This window comes from Parasteatoda tepidariorum, chromosome 4 (assembly GCF_043381705.1).
Source record: "Parasteatoda tepidariorum isolate YZ-2023 chromosome 4, CAS_Ptep_4.0, whole genome shotgun sequence".
In the NCBI taxonomy this organism is placed as follows: Eukaryota; Metazoa; Arthropoda; class Arachnida; order Araneae; family Theridiidae; genus Parasteatoda; species Parasteatoda tepidariorum.
In genome coordinates, this window is record NC_092207.1 from 30,118,628 (window position 1) to 30,142,920 (window position 24,293).

Genomic DNA, 24,293 nt, shown 5'->3' on the forward strand with positions numbered 1-24,293 from the left:
GAGTTAAAACAAAAATACAATTACAATACATTTTTGCTAGAATATGATATGAAATTATTAATCTGAAACGGAAACTATAAGTTCTACAACATTGTAGTAGGAATTTACTAAAAAAAATTTTTTTTTATCTGAAAGATCAATTTTTTATAGAATAAAAAACACCTAAAATTAGTTAAAATAAAATGTTTGAAAATTTAATACTGCCATTAAAATACTTTTGTTCAATATGTATGTAAAAAAAAGCAGTAGTAAGCAGTAATAATAATAATAAGCTATTAAAAGTATGCCATCATTTAACAGTAGAACAATATAGTTAAACATTCTACCCATTTAATATAGATTTTAACAACTAAAACATGAATGTTAAACGATTATTATATGAAGAACACATTAGCTGCAATTGAAAACATGTAATGCTATTACGTTTTTTCTAAAGTTATATCAAATCACCAGTTATATTTATTAAATAGTAGGAACTAGGATAAAGATTAACTAATACACTAATAACTTAAACAAAATCTTTAATAGTATGAAAAAAATTATAGTAATAACACCAAATAATAGATGCATTTCATAGAAGAATATCATTAAAATATAAACAAGGAATCATTACAACCTTCAAGAGCATAAGTAGAATGGAAGATTAAGAGTTAAAATTTCATTCATCGAATTTGACAAATTCGTCTGATTTTCAAGATTAAAATAATCCACTGTTTCAAGAAAAGATTCACGAATCCTATATTATTAGTGACTGCCTTGAAGCAAAATTTATTTTCGGAACTTTTATAGTAAAATATCGTTTTAATGGAAATAAACAATAAACTCGATACGTTTCAAAAACAAAAATCACGTTTTAAGATTGTAATATCCTGTAGCGCATGCGCAAACGAGACTCTTTCCTAATGAAATCAAAGGTAAACAGAAACAATACATTAAGAAAATTCAGAATAAGCTATTTTCTATCAAGCTATCAAAGGGCATTGGGGGGGCAACAGGTGGCTTAAGAGTTNATGGGGGGGGGGGAAATATAACTCTCAAAAGCAGTGAATTCAGTTCACATCGCTATATTTTTATCGTTAGAAAAATTAAAAGACGATAAATATTCTGATTGTGCAGCTGCTTGCTGAGAATATCAATGACCTTGACTTTACTTGCTCTCAAGTCCGTTTATTTTTTAATTGCATATTAAGAATGACTTTTAAAAGCAATTCAAAAGAAAAATAGCTCAGCTCTGCGCAAGTAGTGAGTAAAAAGGGCAGGTGCTCTGATAGAAATTCTTTTTTTTCTCTTTTTTTTTTTCAAATTAACTTGCACCTGTAGTAAAAAGAAACATGAAAACACGCGCGTTTAAGAATGATCGAAAACGAATTATGCTACGCTATTTCAAAACATTAACAATACAGCAATATGCTTAGAAAAGAGTTACTATTGATTATGAAATTTTTAAATAAAAATCAAATTATGCGATTATTCTTCTCAATCGAAGGAAAAATTACTGCAATTCTTCATTGTCATTAATAAAAGGAAAGAATAGAAACAAAATAAACTCAAATTTCAGGATAAAAATCGTTGAAGATAAATTCGATTCAATATTGCACGAGTTTATAACCATTTAAATTGAAGAACATAGTAAGACGCTTAAAAATCTAGTGCTCACAAAGCAGATGTATTCATATAAAACGAGTTTTTCTCCAAGTAGGATTGATTTTGCCCCTATCAAAACTTTCCTAATTTACCCGCCATTTTAAATTTTTTTTCCCTCGAATCTTCTATTATTCAACAAAAAATTAATTTAATTCGAAACTGAAATATTATTTGGGTACGTTGCGAGAAATTTTTTAAAAAAATGAAGAGTTAGTCTAATCGATAGATAATGGCAGAGCATTGTTGTTGTTGTGAATTTACGTCGCACTAGAGCTGCACAATGGGCTACTGGCGACGGTCTGGGAACATCCCGGAGGAAATGGCAGAGCATCATACATTCCACATTGAATTGATACACGTCTAACCTGTTCGTCAAAATTCGACTAGATAATTTGGGTGATTCTTTACATCGATCCAATATACCAATCAATATTAGAAAGCTTATATTAAAACAAGTTTTGTAACTTTTTTTTTTTAATTTTAAAAACTATAAACAATAAATATCCAATATTTCGGCAATATTATGTGAAGTCTATTGCCAAAAGATTATATTACAATTTTTTAAACGGCACACGGTGAAAAAAAAAGTTTAAAAAGTATTTGTGAATTTCAATAATCTATCAGAAGTACAAAACTTTATTCATCAGAATATATAAGAATTTAATATGAAAAACAGTATGTAACACATACAACATACTCTAAAATTATATGCATATTTATTAATTATAATTAAGAGTATGTAATACTACATACTATAAGATTATATATCTACGCAAAAATATTGTATAATTATGCATTAATATTCTGTAGTTCTGCAGCAGATGCGTAGTTTAAAGACAAAAAATTTACCGTTCCAAAAGTAGAAACTACTTATACACAATAAGAAAGTAATTTTTTAAAAAAATATGAACACAATATCAAAAGAAAACAATTTGGAATACAAAACTTAATCGATAGAAAAAAAAATTTTACAACGAGTAAGCAATAATACTACATACTCTAAAATTATAAATAAACCTTATTCTATTAAAAAAAAATACTTCGCCCGATAAGAAAAATATGCAATAAAAGTTATAAGCAGCCAATAACCTGTCGATACACAGGGATAGATTAAAAAGAAAGATATCAGAATGACCTTTAAAACAAAAGATGGCACCTACCTGGAAATGGGTATCCCTGTATAAGTGATTGGCAGATGCATAAATGGCCCCACCCCCACCTGGATGCACCAGGTGGGGGGAGGATGCCACCACAACAGCTGCCGCGGATGTGACGTAAGAGGTAGATGATGAGCACCGAGAACCTGGATCTTGTGGATATGGATAACCCCTTGTGCCCGTTAGTGGTGGACTGTGATGACCACCACCATGTGACAAATGTTGATGGGGCTGCCTCTTGTAAGGGGCGTTTGTGTCATGCGGTGGCCTGCAATAATAATAATAAATTTAACCATTTAACTCGTCAAATAAAAAGAAATAAAATCACAACTCATTCTGATAAAAATTAACATTAAAACTTAATATCTTTAAAATCTGCAGTACAACAAACAGCTACACAACAAATAATTACTAGAATCTGTATTAAATAGAAATACACGCAAAAACAGTATGTAGATTTATAGGTTTGATTTTTCTATTTGGCTTAGGGCAAAATAATAATAAGCCGCACTTTTTCTCACACTTAACATGTTTCACATTTAACTCTGCCTTAGTATTGTTTCAAGACAAGTACTAGAAATTTCATAATTTGCACAAGATAATAAGAACACAATACTGAGTTATATGTGCCCCTATTTTATTATTGGGAGTTTAAAACGCCTATTTATATTTCTTATAATTCATTAGATCTTATACATCCATCCAATGAAAGAAGGCCCTCCAATTGTTGAAATTATTGTCCAATACGGATTGCATGAAAAAGGGAAAACAACTCATTAGATCTTAGATATTCATCTAAATCTTATAGATTCATTAGATATTTTTTTGTATTGACTAAATGGAAATCATGATGTTTTTCATTTAAAACATTCTCTCTTTAAGAATTTGAAAACGTAGCTATTTCTTAGCTACCCCAAAACATGTACTAAAATTATTGTCTAAAACGGAATGCATGAAAAGAGGATTAAACTCTTAACATGTTTTACTTTACCGGAGACAGAGGGATGCAAATTTTCAATTATCAAAAAGTCACCTGTAAGTTACTTAAAAAGTTGGATATGGCAGTGAGCATGACCTGATAATGATACAAGACCTGATAATGCGTATAATATACCTTCAGCAACATAAGTGGCAATCCCTATGACACTAAATGCTAACATATTTAGATCCCAAAATTTAGGGTGAATTTTGTTACTACAAAAGTTAACAAAGCTACAAATAATGGGCCAGGAGTCTGTCCAGACATTTTGTGAAAGGTCCGTTTTTCGTGAAATTGTGAAAAAATTACTCACATTCTTTCAACCAGGGTCCGCTTTTATGAATTTGTGCAAATAGGGTCCGTTATTGCAAAAAAAAACTTTTTCAAGGAGTTTTTAAATTGTAAAGACATACAAGATTATGCTCAACACTGTAAAATTATAATTAAAAAAATTAAATTTTAAAAAATAAACAACAATTGCTGCTTCTAAATTAGAGATGCAACATACAAATATTTGGTATTTAGCCTATACTGCTGAACGCAGAATATTAATTTCGGACGAATAATGGAAGAATCGTCTGCCGAAGACAAAACTTAATTCGTTTACATCCATCTTTCTTGTTTTCTGCCCTGGAAAGGGTTTATTCGATTAACAAAATAATAATGAAGATAAACAAATTTGTGAAGGGTCCGATTAAAAGAAAAATCATTTTGTGAAGGGTCCGTTTTTAAGTTAAAATATTTTGTCAAGGGTCCGTTTTTAAGTTAAAATATTTTGTGAAGGGTCCGTTTTTATGAAAAAATATTTTGTGAAGGGTCCGTTAACGGATCCAAATTTCTTCTAAACAGACCCCTGTGGGCATATAATGTTTACAAATTTATTATTCCAACATACAAGGGTCCGTTTTTAAGTTAAAATATTTTGTGAAGGGTCCGTTTTTATGAAAAAATATTTTGTGAAGGGTCCGTTAACGGATCCAAATTTCTTCTAAACAGACCCCTGTGGGCATATAATGTTTACAAATTTATTATTCCAACATACAACATAAAATTATTCCTGAGGCATAATTTATTATCTACAACAAAAGATTCCTCCATATTACCCTTAGTAAATTGAAAAAGTGTTACAAAGAATTCTTTTTTTTAATTGAAATTTTTTTCCCCCCAGATAACCTTAAGCGTAAAAAAAACAAATAAAAAAAGTAATCAATACCACAGAGTGTCGGAAATGCTTAGTTTTTCGCTTTTGTTTAATTTCTCTTACTTAAAATGCATTTAAGTAATTTACTTTAGATATTACATAGCTGACAACGTTTAAAAATAAAAATAGGAAGATCTTGATGTTAACAAACGGAGCAACAGTAAAATACTGTATAAGGGATTTTTTCAGAGCACACTTCAATTATTTAACATTAGTAACATTTATGCAAATGATGAATAATTTATGCAATTATGATTCTAATGTCAAAAATTTTTCTCTCTAAAAATAATTAATTTAATGAAGGAAAATTTATTTTTTTTTTTTTTTTCTTTTCTAAACAGAGAGCATGCTTTTCTCAGGAATTAAAAGTATTCTTCTCTAAGTGTATCGAAGAAGTTCTCTTTGGGAAAAAAAATTGTAATAGAGAGAGATAGCACCTATGTCTTAATAAAAAATAAAGAATTTTAACGTTGATCGCAAACCAAAATATTACGTTGCTAAAGAATTAACGCAAGCATAAACAATAAAATGTATTATTTCAGTAGAAAATTATTTTTCTTAAAGGATTTCAAATTTTGTAAAAACATGAGATTTGTATACATTTTTTAGATATTCAAGAGTAAGAAAATTAGAAGACAGTCGACACGAAATTATAATTTCAAAAGAATAGATTATAGAATTTTAACATAAATTGCTAGAAATATTTCTTTTCAAATTTACACCTAAAATGTATGCACCTAATAACTCAATTAATTAAATTAAAAATCAATAATAAAATTAAAACAATGAACGTTTATTTCAAAAACAAATAAGGCATTAAAAGCCAATTTTAGTTCCGAAAATATTTTTTAAAACAAGCGGAAAGAACCTTAAAAATACAATAAAACTATTCCTGGTATTTTGCTAACTTCCCAAAGAATTCTACAGCATTAATAAAATAATGTATCCAATTAATTCAAATTAAATCAAATAGAAATTGAAAACAAATTAAGGTATTTCAAATACATTAATTATTTCTCGAAGAAGAATATATTCCATTTAAAAGGTTTGAAATTCTAAACTGGATCAAATTAAGTGGAGACGGAATTTAATTTATTAAAAAACGCAAATATTTTCGACCGAATACTTTTCTCTAAAGAGAAATAATTGGGTTAATTTACATCAATTTAAATGGTAAAGAGAAAGTTAATGAAAGTATTTTAACCGGAATAAAAAGATAACGTTTCCAAAAATAAACTGAAATATTTACATTTTGGTTTTTAGATTAACAAATGGAGTCAAGCATAAGATTTACTAATATGGCTAAAGAATTATTTTTCAGCATCAGAGGACAGTTCATCAGAGAACAAAAATAGTTCAAACCGAATAATTATTTTAAGATAGTAGATCCGGAAAGAAATTGAATGGAGAATTCCAATTTAGTTTAGATCATAAATCATTTTGAGAAAAACAATGAACACTTACGATGGCAAATTTAATGTGTAAAAATATAAATTATAAAGTATTTAAAAAAAAAATTCAGATCTTTCTTATGGGAATAGAATTAACATGTATTAGTCAAATTTATTGGGGAAGAAAAATAAATTACGAGTTTCGCGAGAATTAGAATTATTATTATGCTAATTATAGAAGGAAGCATGCAACATTAATTATAAAAGGAAACGTAAGTTAAGCTCAAAATCTTGGCAATAAAAATGAGAATTATAATGTGAATCTTCTACAAACCAGAATGAAATTCGATATAACTATATAGTATATTAAGGTCCTACAAATTCAACAATAATCTTAATTTAAAGAAGAGAACTTTCAAGAAAATTAAAAAATTGTTTTGCAAAAAATTACTTAACAATAATTTTTTTAAAGTCAATGTAATCTTTTAAAACCAGTCTACGTTCGAGGTAAAATAATAGTATTAATAATAGTAGAACTTTGGTCTACCGTTGATAATTATTTTAATAATTTCCTGTGATTCCCACACAAAAAGTAAATATTTGCTTTATTGATCTGTTAATACATTCTGAACACAAAATAGTTAAAGAATACTGTGACATTTATCTATTTTTAGCGTTAAGTTCCTGTTGATATTTTAATTGCTGTATTTAATTCTTTTAGTTCTAGATCTAGGCTTTGTAATCACTCTGGGCAATGATATTGTGCAGTCCCAAAGCATAAGGATGAGATCTAAATCCATCAAGAACATAATATCTTGATAGCAATGCATAATATCTTGATATCAATGCATAATATCTTGATAGCAATAATACTGCTATCTACTACAGTATAGAGTTAGATAAGGTCATCAATGTGGTTTGAACTGCACAAATCAGTTATCTTAAGTGATTTGAATCTGTGACTTAGATCAGTTGATTTAAATCAGTTGATTCAATTAAATTGTTCATTTTATCTGATACGAATTAACTGTTTCATGGGTAATCGCATACAGTAAATATTTATAGCGTAAGTATAACAGAAAAATGTTTGATGATTAAATACATTTTATTTATCAGTAAGTTTTTTAAAAAAAATAAAAGAACAGTTATATATTTTTTATAATAAGTGGAATTAATTGATTTCGTTGTATGAAAAATCTGAATAGATGAACAAAAATTTATACGCAGATAAAAAATATAATATAAAAGAAAAATGTTTTTTTATAAAGATTTATAAAATACAGGAGTTTATTTCGAATATTTGAGGGGGGAAAAACAAGGCAACTATAGAATTCATATTGCGTCGCACTTATTTTAAATGAAAAGTACATATTAGAATTTAAAACAGTAGAAATTAAAATTCGAATCTGTAATCATAAAAATATAACAATTCGAATCATTGAATCAACAATAGAAGTTTCGAAATTATGAGGGAAAACACTGAATCAGTTCGAGACGCGAATCATTGTTAAAAATGACCGAATCATAAAATTCTACTAAAGAGCAACCGATTTTGAAGTCAGAATTCGGCATTAGTACCTTGTTCCCATAAAAATGAAGAAGAAGAAAAATAGTGATTCGTAAATTTGAAACTTATTTATATCAGTTTAAAGATGATTCAAAACACAGAATCAGTTCAATGACGCAAATCACACATTCGAACCATCGAATCACGAATCAGATACCAACTATACCTGCGATCAAAGCGAATAAGCTTAGGTTGCAGTTGTGGTGAAATTAAAAATCAATAACTAAAAACTTAAAATGAGCTCTCCGCTGAATTTAATTAAAAGCAAGGTAAATACTGAGTTGTATTAAATTGAGCAGGAATAAGAGTTTTGTTTTAGCAAAAGAATAAGGTCACTTCATGAAGAAAATAAACGTGTCGTAAAAGGAAAAAGGCGTAATTGTTCTTGACCTACAACATGGCGGGAACAACTGTAAGAAAGAACAACAAAAATTGAAGCAATTATCAGTGGGAAGAACTTTTGCTGACCTATTAGTCGAACAGACCCGCATCGAATAAAGAAGGAAGCACAAGTCTACCACGCATGAGTGATGGCAAAGCTAGAGGGCATTTACCCTTCTGCAACCTACATTTGGATTCGATAATGCATTTCATTGCTGTTCGTTTAGAACTGGATTGCTCCAGGCTACTATTTTCTCGAAAATGGCTTTAGGAAATAAGAATTTTAATGTGTTTGGAGGCCTCCAAATCCCTTTCTTCCCTTAGGTTAATAACAAATGCCTTTCAAAATGCAACTTAAATCGCCATTTCGTTTTTTTCCTTCTGAATTAAATATCTCTTATTGAGAAAGTTGTTTGATAACAGATGATTTTTACGCTGGGGCTGAAAAACTTTGAGGCAAAACTTGAGGATCAGCAGGTGCTACCTTTTGCATTGGAATAAATCGGGGGAGGGGGGGAATTCCGTACTTATAGGAAGTTTTACAACTGTTTCTAAACTAATTTCCATACATTTTGAAGAAGATAAAAAACTGAAACTATGACATTAAAAACCCAAAATGCATAAGATTATAAATGTAAACAAACGCATTTTAAGGATTTACACGAAACTTAAAAGAGAAAATAATTTATAAACAGTTAAATAATAAAAATAAAATTAATTTTTCCTTTCAAAATTTAAAACTTTACATTAATCTAACTTTATTAAGGGAAACAAAATGTAAGAAACCTCTTTTGAAAATATGCATATATTTGCAAACATACGCATTGCTGTACCGTGTCGTTTCATTTTCAAATAAACTTATATTTTTCTCATTACACTACTGAATATTTGCTTTATTATTCAAGTGATTTCAAACCAAATCGATTGCCAATTTTTTCAAAGAGAAGGCGGGGATCAAAAATGTTGAAAGAAGGTGTGGCATCATTTACAAATGGCCCCTATAGAAAATAATAAAGCAGAAACACTAAATGAGATTCTTTTGTTTAAAAATAATGAATAATAACCCTTTTGAGGATAGCGGTAGAGATACAGGTAAATGTATAATAAAAACTAATGAATATTTTAAAGGATTAGTTATTTTATTTATTACACGCCAGTCAATTAATATTAAGACTACGTACTACTTCATATTTCCCCACTCCACACTGAGAAAAAAAGAAAAAAAAAAGAAACTATGGTCAAAACTACCAGAATATGGCAAAATTTACCGCGTTTCTGGCTCTATAAAAACACCAAAGGAGCTCGGTTATTTCCGCAGCTGTTTGATTTCGGGAAAAGTATTAATTAAAAATGGTTTTATCATATATGGTAAAATTTGATCATTTTATCGTAATTCCTAAGAGCATGCCATAAAAACCATTTATTCGGTTAAATTTAGTTTTCTGGTTTGTAATTTTTACTAAATTGTTTGATAATAGGAACTATAATTTCGAAAACCAGAATTTCCGGTAAATCATTACCATATGAATGAAAAAATTACCAAATGAATCATTTAAATACCGTATATTTTGGTTTCATAAACCAAATTTATGGGGGGGGGGGTTTGTACCAGAAATGCCATTACCATGAAGTACAGTAGTTTTACAGTATTTTTATCTTCGTGTACTACAGAAAGTAAATAGTGTGTGACACTCGTCCAAAATACAAAGAGAACATGTAGGAAAGTCAACAATATTTAAAAAAACAAAATCGTGTCCAAAAAGCGTTAGTTAAGAGACACTCGAAACTTAGAAAAAAAAAAGGCAAAAAGCAAAACTTGCAAATTTAATTTTCAATGAAAAAAATTACACATACACGCGACTTGCAGTAATATACTTCATATTTTTAAGTACATAAATATAAATTTTCCCCAACACTTGGAACAGATATATGGTACAAATACTTGCCTTTCCTATTCTAAAACTAACATCGATTTGTTTTCGATCAAAAAAATACATCGAAGTCAACTTTCCATACGAAATTGGAAAAAAAAGGGTCTAATACAGTTAGACAAAAATTAAAATTTAAAACGTAAGATTTAAATATATTAAACAGCAAAACGCAAGCATTATTACGCGCTAAATGCATATAAATTATATAAATCAATGCAGCTTATAATAAGCTATGTCTGAAAAAAAAATTGGAAATCAGGCAAAATAAAAAAAGTAAATTTCACTGTGCTCACTCATGGTTGATATTAGTATGAATATGTGGCGAATAAATACCAAAAGCATGAAATGGTTGCTCCTCTAATGACAATTCTAATTTCGTCATAGTTGCGGTAGTGAACCTTTCACAATTTTTTTTGTTGTTTTGTATAAACACAAAGCAATACAATACAAAAGCATGTAAACATTTAAATATTTCTTGTTGGGAATAATTAAAAGTTGCTTTAAACAAAAAAAAAATATCACAAAAACAATTCCACTGATAAGAAAGAACGGTTTAAAGGTCACGTCACGAGTGGAGAAAAAAAATTCCAAAATTAACTAGAATTATGTTTATTTTCGGAGTGGTCTTCAGGAAGTAGAGTATCGGATGACTGCTAATCACTGAACACGAAAAATAGTTCCTATTCGAGGAATGGCAACAGAATAGCATATTCTAGTAAATAAAAACAATTTAAGTACGTGTACTTCATAAGCACTCTTCTTCCTGACTCCATTGTTCAAGGAGCAAGATTATCTACTATGGTCTGACACTGTAGCCAAAAGCTGGAAAAACATGTCATGGCATTCACAAATATTAAGTCGAAGTCATATGATAAAATTGATAATGCTTCATTCTTTTTATGTCATCGAATAAGACTTTTTTTATCAATTGATCTCTCGCAAAAAATGATCGACTCTGTGATAAATTAATTCTAAAAAACATCGACATACTACGTTGATCATAAAATTATAAACATTAAATTGGGAACTACTTTTTTATTCATCAAAAATCATACAGAACATATTAAAATTAAATTCTAAATTTAATTTTTGAATGTAATCAATGCATTAATTAACCATATAATTAGTCATTGCATCGGGAACTGTTTATGTATTAAAAAGCAGTGCATATTAAAAATTAAGTCAAATTATTACGTCCATAAAATTTTAATTTTTAGATTATATTCAAAGCGTTATTTAATCATAAAATTATAATTATTAACACTAGATTGTCTAAGGAAGTCACTTTGACTGCTATTTAATTTCAATTAGAAAACAATGATGTATATAATGACACAATTTCTAACAATTTTGTGACTTTTTGTACAACATATAATTTTTTTTATTGTTAATATTTACTAATAACTTGGCATATAACTGTAAAATAATATAAAAAATGTTAAAAATTTATTTTAAACAAATTTATTTACGCATTCACAATCCAGCCATTTTGACTGCTTTTGGGCAATATAGGTATAGACTAATTTCCAGTCTTTCTAGTGTTAAATTGAGAACTATTTATGTATCAAAAATTAAAGCACATTAAAACCTGGTTAAATTTTAATATTTAACACTTTATTTTAATTCTTTAGCATTTTAATTTTTTTAGAACGTATTCGATACGAGATTTAATCATAAAATTACAATTATTAAATTGGAAACTATTTTTATGCATCGAAAAAAAAGAGCACATAAAAAATTTGTTTCAATTTTAAAAGCACGAACTTAAAAACCTCACAGATAATGCTGTATGAGAAAATTCCTAGGTTTTTTTAAGAAACTTCTCTTTCGAGACAATAAGTAAAACTTTCTTAACAAAGATTGTTAAGAAACTAACACACAGCAATACTTGGAATTATCCAACCAACCCTGATATGCAATAACTATTAAAAAAATAGTTAAGTAGAGGGACATAACACACGTTAATTTTGTAGCAAAAAAAAAAAAAAAAAAAGCACTAGAAAAAGGGGGAGAAAAATCATAAAATCAATAAGAAAAATTCAGAAAAATCATAAAGAAACAGGTTCCACAGCTGCAGATAAAAGCACATGAAGGGAAAAACCATGAAGCAACGTAACACATGTGTTTTCCTTGTTTCAAGCTAACGTATGTAAAAATGCAAAACCATTAAAAAATATAACAAAAACCATGAACAAAAGAATTGGCCATGTCAAGGGTCAAAAATAGGCGTTAAATACTTTAAAATAACGTTGGGTAATAGCTGAAGGCTCTGTAAACAGAATATATTATGACAAAATAAAAACTGATTTTATGAGCAAATAGTAATATAATTATTTGGTCATAATTATCATACATTTAAAAATGCATTGATACACATAGATAAATAAAAATATTCCATATGGTTTGTTAAATTTTTATAAAAAGCACAGAATGCGAAACAGGATTCTGTTGCTATAAATTTTAATTAATTAATTTATTTTTTATTATTTTTATTTATTTTTTAATCTCTATTGATTTCTATTAGGATATTTTTATCGTTAAAAAAAAAAAAAGAAAGAATTGTTAAATAGGAACTGAAATTCGGCTATTTTAACAATATAAATTGCATCAAAATTTTAGGTCAATTAATTGTTATAGATTATGTTGCAAGGAAATAGAAAATATTTACCAGAGAGAAAATAGGGATGATTTTAATAATATTTGGTACCTATAATTATCAGCAAAAATATAGGAAACTAAATTTTAAGATGTCAATAATAATGTTCATAAGGTTGTTAGAATGTTAAAAAAGTTTTGACGTTGGGTATTTTGATAAAGGGGTTTTTTGAAATACAATTTGATCCATGTTTAAAACAGCCGCGAATGAGATACCAGTCAACTCTTTAAAAGGACGCTATACCAGGGGAAAAATTCTTCATTGCAAATTCTCTTTCACCTACATAGGTAGTTTAAAATTTAAAGTAAATAAAAAAGTAAATTCAGATAAACTTAGCATAAAAAAAGCATATAAGTTTAAAATGCTGAGGAAAAAAAATTTTTTTTTTCAAAACATTCAAATACTAACAAATTATGGTAACTTAGGATTGCGCAGTGGAGAAGTTATCTTGCCATAACTTGTTTACATTTTAATAGTTTAAATAAAGAATTTCAGCGTTTTAAAATTCGTTGTTTACTCTAGGATAAGTTAGGATAATTTGTGGGGAAGCTATGAATAACTTGTTTATGTTTTGATATTTTAAAAAAGAATATCAGCATTTGGAAACTTCATGGTTTACTCTAGAATAAGTCAGGATAATTTGTGGTCAAGTTATACTGAAATAACTTGTTTACATTTTAATAATTTAAAAAAAGAACTTCAGCATTTGAAACTTCATGGTTTACTCTAGGATAACTTGCTAGTATCCACTTAAGCAATACATAAAAACATATGGAAGTAAGTACAAAATAAAGTTACACGGGGTACTATTTACAAAGATATTTAAACATTGCGTGTCATAATTGGTCTTTTTTTTATGCGTAAGGACAAAGAAAGACCAAGCAATGCCCCAACTTAAAAGGCTCTAAATATTCCAATTAAGTAGTCGGTTTCATTAGGAAGTATTGAGTTCAACGACCCAAGGTCACTCGCACGCATCGCCCACCACCTGATACCATGATATGAATTCACAAGAACAAAAAGATTATTTAATTTCTTTTCTTTTCCCCTACAAACAAACATGCAATAACAACACGGTAAAATCTAACATTCATTATAATTTCAAATGTAAGTTAAGTTACAATACCAATAACTTTGATTAATATTTTTATCATAATAATTAATTAAAACAAACAGTGATTTAGAATTTCTGACCAACGGTTAAAATGTAATATTTATAAGAAAAAGATATGAAGAAGTTACGAGGGTTAGTTAGACGGGCATAACACTTACGTAACACTCATAGCAATTTTCTTTTTCTTATTGGATACTTGGAATATATTCAAAATACTATAAACCTTTTTTTTTTTTTTTTTTTTTTTTTTTTTTTTTTTTTTTTTTTTTTGCTTATTTATAATTCTAGATTTTGATTTTTTAACAAGAAAATAGTGATCTGTGATCACCAGTATTAAGCCTTATCGTTTTTAAAAATTATTTTAAGATTCGAATACGATTCTAGTAAAGATATCTTAGGACCTTCGACAATTATAATGATTAAAAATTAAATTAATATTGATTCATCTGTAGAAAACCAATGAATAAGTAAACGGATAATAAAAGGAATATCGTTTTTTTATTCTTTTCTTTCTTCTTTTAAATCACCAAAAGACAAAATTTTGAGCTTGAAACACTTTATAACATATTAATTAATAATTACTTAATAGTAAACCGACGAAATAAATAAAAATAATTATAAAATCATTGCATGGCACGGTATGTATAAGCAACGCGTAAGGCGTGGATCGTATTGGTCATCAATGAAACAGATAAAGACGCAGGGAGAGAGGACTCAGCACAAAATTAGAAAGAAATAAAAATCCGCACGGTTTTCATTTATAATAAAAAATATCCGCAGGGTTTTCATTAAAAAAAATTTTACCTTGTGAAGGAGGCAATTCATTTTTTAACATTACGTAACAGAACATATTTTATTCATTCTAAAAGATACCTAATATATGTGATAAAAGTATAACATCGTATGCCTTTATAACAAATTAATTTTACGTCAACAAAATCAAAAATATATATTTATAAAAAAAAATCGAAAGAAATCATGAATTCAATAGGATCGTCGGTAGGTCATAAAGAAAATATATAGTATATATATATATATTCATGGAGAGCTTTAAATAAAATTTAATCGAATCATTAAATGAAACATTTAAGTGAAAATTAAAATATAAAAGACAGACTCCATATCAAAAATAATGAATCGTAATCAGATGACTAAGTCACAAACTACTTTTAAATTACGTATTTATATATTTAAAACGTAATACACTGTAAAAATACTCCGGATCAAATAAAGGTAAAAAGTAGCTGCAACCTGAGTACATAATCCATAAAACTAAGTTTATCATGAAATTCATTTTTACTGTATGTTTCACAGTAATAATTATTTAATTACAGTGATTTTTACCAAAAAGAAACCCGACAACCGGAAATCGAGAAAAATACTTATGCTCTGAGTTCGGTTTTACGACAATAAGAATCGTTTTCAGATCGCTAAGGACGAGATCTTTCATCTTATACATTATGTATTCTTATATTTTTATATCAAACACAAGTGAAATGATGTTTAGAACGAATTTTTTCGTATATTTTTATGTCAAATGCAAGTGAAATGTTTTTGAACGAATTTTTTCTTACTATTTTTAAGTCAAACACAAGTGAAATGATGTTTAGAACGAATGTTTTCTTATATTTTTATGTCAAAGGCAAGTGAAATGGTTTTGAACGAATTTTTTCTCATTATTTTTATGTCAAACACAAGTGAAATGATGTTTTAAACGAATTGTTTCTCCTGCTTTTAAACTTTAGCATCAGAAGTATACAAAAACGCATGCCAGAATCGTGACTAATATGCTAAAGCTTTTAATTAATTTAAATCATAAAATAATATTTATACGAGTTTTACTTTGCCTTTAATTAAATACGTTCGTCGTTTACGTTACGAATTCTTATAATTAACATATACGTATAGAATGAAATTTATATGAGCTTCACTTTGGTTTTAGCAGAATTACGAATGGAAAATGTCCGATCATAAAATCTTCAGCACAAGCGCCATCACCAGAGATATATCTCTCTACCCACAAACTAAATTGAAAACGTTACGGACGGAGTAGTCCGGTCACAAAAATCTAGTACAAAAGCGCCATGATCGGAGATATCAAGCCGTAAAATAACCTGAAAGCATTATGAACGGTGTACATCAAATTATAATTAATCTAAATTAATAATATCAAGCTCTAAATAATATCTTCTTTAGAAGTAGATTTAATTTCTTAACTAAGAAGCAATTGTGAATTGGTAAAACCTAAGAATTAGAAGTACACAAAAAATACGCTATAATAACAAATCGCAATAACACTTAAAGTCGAGTTAAAAAACATATCTAAATATACAAATGAATTATTATTAATAACAATTGTTGAAAAGAATTGAATAATTATTCTATACAAGCTTTTAAACTGGAATTTATTATATTATTATCTTTCAAATTAACTTATCCATTCCATATCTAAATTTTTTTTTAATTATATATTTTATATAATAATTATTTATTTCATATACATATAATTATATATTTTTATAAATTCAATAATTGAACAGCCGACCCAATTTTGGGTACACGACTACTAATGTTCAACTCCGTAGCTTGGAATTTAAAACCCAATCCAGAAAGAAAGGCAACTCCTTGATGAAGTATTGGGAAAAATTTACCTTCGTGGAGGACGTTTCAATGGAACTAATCCACATTTGCGTTATGTGGGGAGGAAAATCACGAAAGCCTCCCACGGTTAGCCTAACGGCAAGGGAACTCTAACCCATGTTCCGTCGTCTACCACTGAAGATATTTTATGTAAGCACTGTGGTTGATGAGAGCCAGGTGCGGAATTTAAATCTACCAGCCATCGCTGGAATTCGAACCTGGTTCACCTCATTAGAAGGTTCACCTCATCATCAACTGAGCCACCTTATCTCAATTCTAGTAATTAAAATGTCTACTATTTTCTAATGAAAAATATATTTAGAGGAGCTAATTATACTTGTTTTACTATTATTGCAAACTCGCTGAAAAACTGTTAATTATTAAAAATTGTTTGAGTTGATCACTCTTTCAGCTACTAGCTGTTACAGTAATTTTATAATTCAGACAAAAAAAAAATCCTATCAAAATGTTTCTATGCCGTGAATATTACTGTATCAAAGTTAAGTAAATAAATATAATATAATTCGTATTTAGAAAAATATACAATTGTAAAACTAAAGCCTTGTAATTCTACACGTGACTTCGAAATGCAGAGTTACTGTTAGTTTACTGGTAAAACTTATTTATAAACATATTAAATAGCAAAACAAAAAACTGATACGTGACGTTGAAAAGCCGAGTTGCTATTTTTTTTTCCGATAAAAATGATTCATAAAAATATTAAATTATATAACAAATTATAAGTCTGATAGATACGCATGTGACGTTGCAATGGCGAGTTTCTTGGTAAAATTTATCTATAAACATATTGGACAACATAACAAAAATCTGATACGTGATCTTTTTATAGATAAAAATTGTTTATAAAAACATTATATTGTATAACAAATTATAAGTCTGTACCACACGTGACGTTGAATTGCCATGTTCTATTAGCTAACTGCTAAAAAGTAAATAATATTGTGTAGAAATAAATAAAATCGTTTTCAGTTAAGTTTCACTGGAACGATTTGTAGCACAGTCTTGTTTAGATAAATTGCAACGCAAAATTAAATGCATACCTATTCAAATCGGAATAATTTATAAGGTCATTTGAGAAACCATAAATTAAAATCCTGATTTGACTTCTTAACCCTTTATTTTTTTTTCTTTGAAAGTGATTTATTAAACTCTTACGGCCATTCGAAAAAAAAATTCCATCACGCAACACAAGGAAGTTAATAAAAAGACAATTTATATATTCGTCCTTGTTAAATCACGTGGTGTTAAACACTTTTTCTTCCTGTTTACTCAAACCTAGAAACTATTTTAATAACGTAACGGAATAAATATAAGGTTGTGACTTGTGTCTTAGAAATGTGTTTAAAGTGAAACTTGATTTAGACCAACAACGCATGGACAAAAACAACCGCTCCTTGCTTCTATTTTTCAATTCATAGATTCTTCAATACGGGAAACATTTCAATCTCTTTATAACATAAAAATATAATGGTCTTACACAGTTTTTCATTGCTGCCGGTGCATTTTTATTCGACGAAAACTCGCATGGTAGGAGATCCAGTTATCCCACAATTTTCTTTTATTTGGTTGTCATCAGCACGAAATTATTTTAAGTCATTAAGGTATCGTTTTCATATAAATATTTTTGCATCGCTAATTAAATGGTTTTTACCGGGGTAAACGCTTTATTATTTAAATTTATTCCACTCTGCCACTGATATGTCTGCGATTTTGAATATTTTTTAAATTGTTTAAAACTAGAAGAGTTGTTTCGTTATTATAACGTAATTCTCTGATATTGCCTTATTATGTTGTATTTTAAGACAAACTTATTTAAATCGGGCTCTAAACTTGACTGTTTCACAATTATTATTTTTTGGAACAGATTAGATCATTTAACTTTTATAAATTACAGTTTTAAAGAGATTCGTTAAATTATTAAGAACTTAACTATCAGCTTCATGCACTAATCTTATTTAATATATCAGCCAGTATATTAAATACGATTTGTATGGTATTATTCGTAACCCATTAAATAGATTCCTTTAATTCGAAATGGTTTATTTATGTTCACTAATAAATCTTAATAGAATCAATAGCAAAATGTTATGACATGGAAAGTGGGTGCACAAGCGTTAGCCAACGGAATTCTTTCTGGTAAGAATATTTTACGAGAATGATTTCAACTTATGTAGAAAAAACTATATATGCCAGGAAACAACTATTGCGAAGCAATCATCGGAGTTAATGAGCGGCAGGGAAGAGGGGCTTAGCCCCCTAGCATTTAACATAAATAACCAGCGATTCTAATAAGGGCTTCAAATGTTAATATTGAACCTTACTTTTTTTTTTCATTCATATTTCATTTATAACATCAACCGTACAAAGGATCAAATAAGGCAAATCGTTGACAATTGAACGATCAAGTGCAGGAGATACGCGCAAATAATAAATAGATAAATAAAATTTAAAAAAAAAAATTATTTACAGACAAAAAACAGTTTTTTCTGCCTTTGAAAGGGGCGTGTCCTCATTTCTAGTACCGAAAAAAAAACGCAGTTAAAGTTTTTAGGGTCTTTTTTCATTAGCACAGACAATAACAATATTAACACAGTTTCAAAAGAAGTATACGAAATGAAATATAAATGAAAGGCGTTAAATAAATACTCCACATAAATCTAAGAGAGTGCGAAAAACTGACATAACATAAAATCATGCAATTTAAACTAAATTCCATAATATCAAATTAACGTAATAAGCTAAGTTTACCACAATTTTAAACATGTGATAAGTTAAAAAAATAATAATAAATTACTTTATAGGGCTCATAAATTAAATAATATAAAATACATTAGTTTTTCTTATTTTCATTTATTGTACGCGTGGAAAATTTTTTTTAAAGAGGCCTCAACCGGCGCCATCTTAGATTCTAGGTTAAATTTTTAATTAGTGTTTTCTCGAATTTTTTTTTTTTTTTTTTTAACTTGACACTTTTTATGTTGTTGTAGAACAGCACAATAGATTACAGAAAATGGCAGAAAATAAAGGGATCGCTTTATTAGATTAATGGAAATAGAGCTAGATAATTTTTAGAATTTCTATAAATTTTTCCTCAAAATTTGAAAGCAATAAAAGGATGCGAAATGGGGTTTGGAGTAATTAACTTAAAACTACACGTTTCTCAGTTTTTAGATTTATTAAAATCTAACCTTATTGCAGTTTAAATTGATGAAAACCGACTTAATGACACTAAAAATTCTCCTTACGTTAATTGCATAAAAATAAAGATCAAAAATTTACATATCAAAAACCTAAAAACTAACTATTTACTATTTCAACATCCTTCAAAAAATGTTGATTGAAAAATTGTATTGGCATATTTTTGTGGTAAACAAATTAATACAGAATTTTTAATAAGCCAAGCTTTTTATCTCAAATTCAGAACAGTGACGGCGTTATATGTTAAATGTATTCAAAAGATTGAGTCAAATAGAGTAAATATCCATCATGAGTTTATTTGTGAATATTAAATGAAAAGGAATAAAAGCTTATTTAGAATATTTTTTCCTCTCAATCCCTTGTCAGTTGATTTCGAGGAAGGACCTCTAAACCCAAAGTTCTCAATCAGCTAAGCTTACCATAACTTTAAACACGTGATAAATTAAAAAAATCAACAAAAAAAAGTAATACATTATTTTGTAGGGCTCATGAAATAAATAATGTAGCAAAAATAATTTTTTTCTTTATTTGTAATATTGCAGGTGTAGAAAAAAAAATTTTAATAACAGAAAAAATCATTTTAACTCTTCGTTACTCCTTATAAAAAATTCCTCATTAAATAAATGCGTTTAGAGTTGATTAGAAAAAAAAGAATAAACACATATGTTGACCATTTTGAGTTCCTTCTGTTTACCTCAAAATAAATCTCAACCCCTGAGTACATTTACCACAATTAAAACCTTTCACTGTGAATAAAATATGCGCTCACGTTTCGTTACAATTATGTCCATTTCAAATTTCAAGCATTCACAATCACTACCAGTAATTACGCAAACATAATACAGTTGGGAGCAGAAAGAAGACACTCAGTAAACACAAAAAACAATGCACAAAGAATGTAGTCACATGCATAACCAGCCTTCCATTCTATTTCCTATAGTCAGTCACACAGCAAGCTAACGAACTTTCGCGGAAAAAGTAAACAAATAAAAATATAAAAAGAGAAAAATAAAAAAAAAGAATAAAAAATAAAAAGAGTGGGGGGATTTCATGGGCGAGTGAATACAGTTCCTATTCACAGAAGAGTGCACAGGCACACACATACATACACAGTCATCCATACCGACCGAAGGGGGGGAGGTGGAATAACAAATAGAAAAAAAAAGCAAACATATGAGTGGAAGGCCGGGTGAAGAGGGGGAAGCAGGTGGAAAGCGAGGGGGAAAGAACATCACGCAATAGCAACGCAGAGACCGATTGAGCAGCCTGAAGGTGACCTTCAGGAAAAAGGCTACAGAGACAGTGCTCCTGCTTTCTAATGTTCGTGTGTGTGTGTATTGCGCACACCTTTTTTTTATGGATCTTCATCAGTATCATTTCCCTACAGGCGAACGATTTAAAGTGACAAGACAATCAAAGACAATGGCATGACAGTAATGTTGTAGGAGCCATTTTCTTTTTTGTTTTATACTTGTCTCTCGGCAAAACGAATTTCATGGTGTTTTGATGTACAATGAATACGGATTTAAATACGTACCTTCGAAAAGTTATTATTCCTTCTTAGTTAACTGAGGTACAATAATTAATATTAGAAAGTGTAATTATTATTTTTAACATTTGAAGTATTACAGAAGCATCATCACGGAATACGTATTTGTACACTCACCTTCGAAACTTACTAATGTTATTATTCTTCCTTAGTACTTGAATATTAATTATAATTATATTTGTTGATATATAATTATAATTGTTGATAATAATAATTGAAATATAACAGACTTAAATGAATACGGATATAAATAGGTACCTTTGAAACTTAGTAACTGAAGCATAATAATCAATAATCGAAAGCATTATTATTTTTAATATTTGAAGCATTAGAGATTTACAGAATACGGATATACGTAGCTTCGAAACTTACTAAAGTTATTATTCTCTCTTAGTACTAGATTATTATTATTTTTGGTAATAACATTTGAAGTATAACAGACTTAAATGAATACGAATTTAAATAAGTACCTTTGTACCGTTCTTAGTAACTGAAGTATAACAATTAATATTAGAAAGAATAATTATTAATATATATATATTAATAATAGGCATCACAAAATACGGATTTACCTTCGTAACTTGCTAAAGTTATTATTCTTTCTTAGTACTTATATGTTAGAAAGTATAACTATTATTTTTAGTAATAATATTTGAAGTATAACAGACTTAATGAATAGGGATTTAAATAGGTACCCTTAAAAAGTTACGATCCCTTCTTAGTAACTGAAGTATAATAATTATAGTATAAAGTATAAATATTGTTTTTAGCATTTGAAGTATTATAAAAACATCACAGAATACGAATTTATATACGCACCTTCGAAACTTACTAATGTCATTATTCTTCCTTAGTAACTGAAGTATAATAACAGACTTAAATGAACACGGATTTAAATACATACCTCCAGAACTTACTAAAGCTATTACTCATTTTAATTCTTAGTACTAGAAGTAAAGTATAAGTATTATTCTCTTAATATTCGATAACCAGATTTCATAAATGAGATTCAAAACTTTACATATACAGCACTGGGCAAATGATCATAATAATTTGGTATTTACTAATTATGTAACGATATATGGCTAAACAATAATTCATTATTTCTTAAACATGTTTTAATAACATTTATGACCCTGTTAGTATTCGGTATGATCTTTTTTTTTTTTACCCTCTCAACTCTGTTTCGCCGCAGAATTGATACAATATAATTAAATTAATACAGTATTGGACTTTTACAGGAAAATTAGAGCTATCAGGGGTCTGTCCAGACATTTTGTGAAACGTCCGTTTTTCGTGAAATTGTGAAAAAATTACTCACTTTCTTTCTACCAGGGTCCGCTTTTATGAATTTGTGCAAATGGGGTCCGTTATTGCAAAAAAAAATTTTTCAAGGAGTTTTTAAATTGTACAGACATACAAGATTATGCTCAACACTCTAAAACTGTAATTAAAAAAATTAAATTTTAAAAAATAAACAACAATTGCTCTTTCTAAATTAGAGATGCAACGTACAAATATTTCGTATTTAGCCTATACTGCTGAACGCAGAATATTAATTTCGGACGAATAATGGAAAAATCGTCTGCCGAAGACGAAACTTAATTCCTTTACATCCATCTTTCTTGTTTTCTGCCCTGGAAAGGGTTTATTCGATTAACAAAATAATAATGAAGATAAACAAATTAGTGAAGGGTCCGATTAAAAGAAAAATCATTTTGTGAAGGGTCCGTTTTTAAGTTAAAATATTTTGTGAAGGTTCGGTTTTTATGAAAAGATATTTTGTGAAGGGTCCGTTAACGGACCCAAATTTCTTCTAAACAGACCCCTGGCTATCATTTGAAGGTTGCGTGTATGGCAAATTTACATGGCGAATTAGAGCCAATGGAAAATCTCATTATCAGTAAATACTATCCTTGTTTACTTTTATTTTCCAAAACAGAATTAAGCTTAGCAAAACTTAATCAATACATAACTGACACAATGGCTTAATCTTATACTGCACAAAACACGATTATTTAATTCTAGTTTACAAAATTTCATATGTACATGAATCCTTAAAAGATAATTCAAGACTCTAAAATTATAAGTATATTCAATTGCCACAGAAAAATTGAAATGAGAGAAGGAAAAAATAAAACCATTTACATTAAATTTGGGCAATATAGTGCTATTAAATAAAGAAATATCCTAATAGCGGTAAAAGAGGAATTTAAAATTACAAATGTACAAAAACAATTTAATTCATTGCCAAATAAAAAAAAAACATTAAACCTCGCTCGGATGAATTATTTCACAGTACTTTTTAAGACACGGTTCCCAGCAGATCACCGAAGTCAAGCATCACTGGCTGCGGTCAGTGTGCGGGTGGGTGACCACTTGGATCAGTCTGCGTAAGGACCGAGGGTGTGCGGTATTGGTCCTCGTTAAACTGTGCTACCGTAAAGTGCTCGACTTCGCGCGCAGGTCGTCGGGCTACCGAAGCGGGGGTGCCATCCCCTCCGCAGAGGATCAAAATTGTGATGGCATGTCTTCGGATCATCCTCAGGGGTGTTTCCCAGACCGTCGCCAATAGCCCATTGTGAAGCTCTAGTGCGACGTAAATTAACAACAACAACAACTTCACAGTACTTTTAACACTATGTGCCGCCACGTAAGTCATAGGTAATCTCGCTTTGCCAAGAGGCAGCGTGAAGAATGACAAAAATACTAAATTTTTAATAGCCATTTAGCATTATTATAAACTCATATAAAAGGCGATGAAATTCCGAAAAAACGTCGCAAAAAAGTTTGGGACTACATAGCTTAAAAAACTCGAATTTTAAACGTGAATTGAAACAGAAAAATTGTGAAACGATTTTTAT

The 24,293-nt window shown here is 28.7% G+C and overlaps 1 protein-coding gene across 2 annotated transcripts in view; it reads right to left on the reverse strand.

Moving 5' to 3' along the window:
* The window catches only part of LOC107448683 (nuclear receptor corepressor 2), an 86,081-nt gene that overhangs the window by 23,253 nt on the left and 38,535 nt on the right, over positions 1–24,293 (reverse strand). The window contains exon 3 of one of the 2 annotated variants that reach the window (XM_016063980.3): positions 2,805–3,069. In XM_016063980.3, coding sequence (XP_015919466.1) covers positions 2,805–3,069 — 265 coding nt within the window. Of the gene's footprint in view, positions 1–616; positions 1,194–2,804; positions 3,070–24,293 lie in introns of those variants that run through there. The other variant, XM_016063981.4, reaches the window with a different exon arrangement.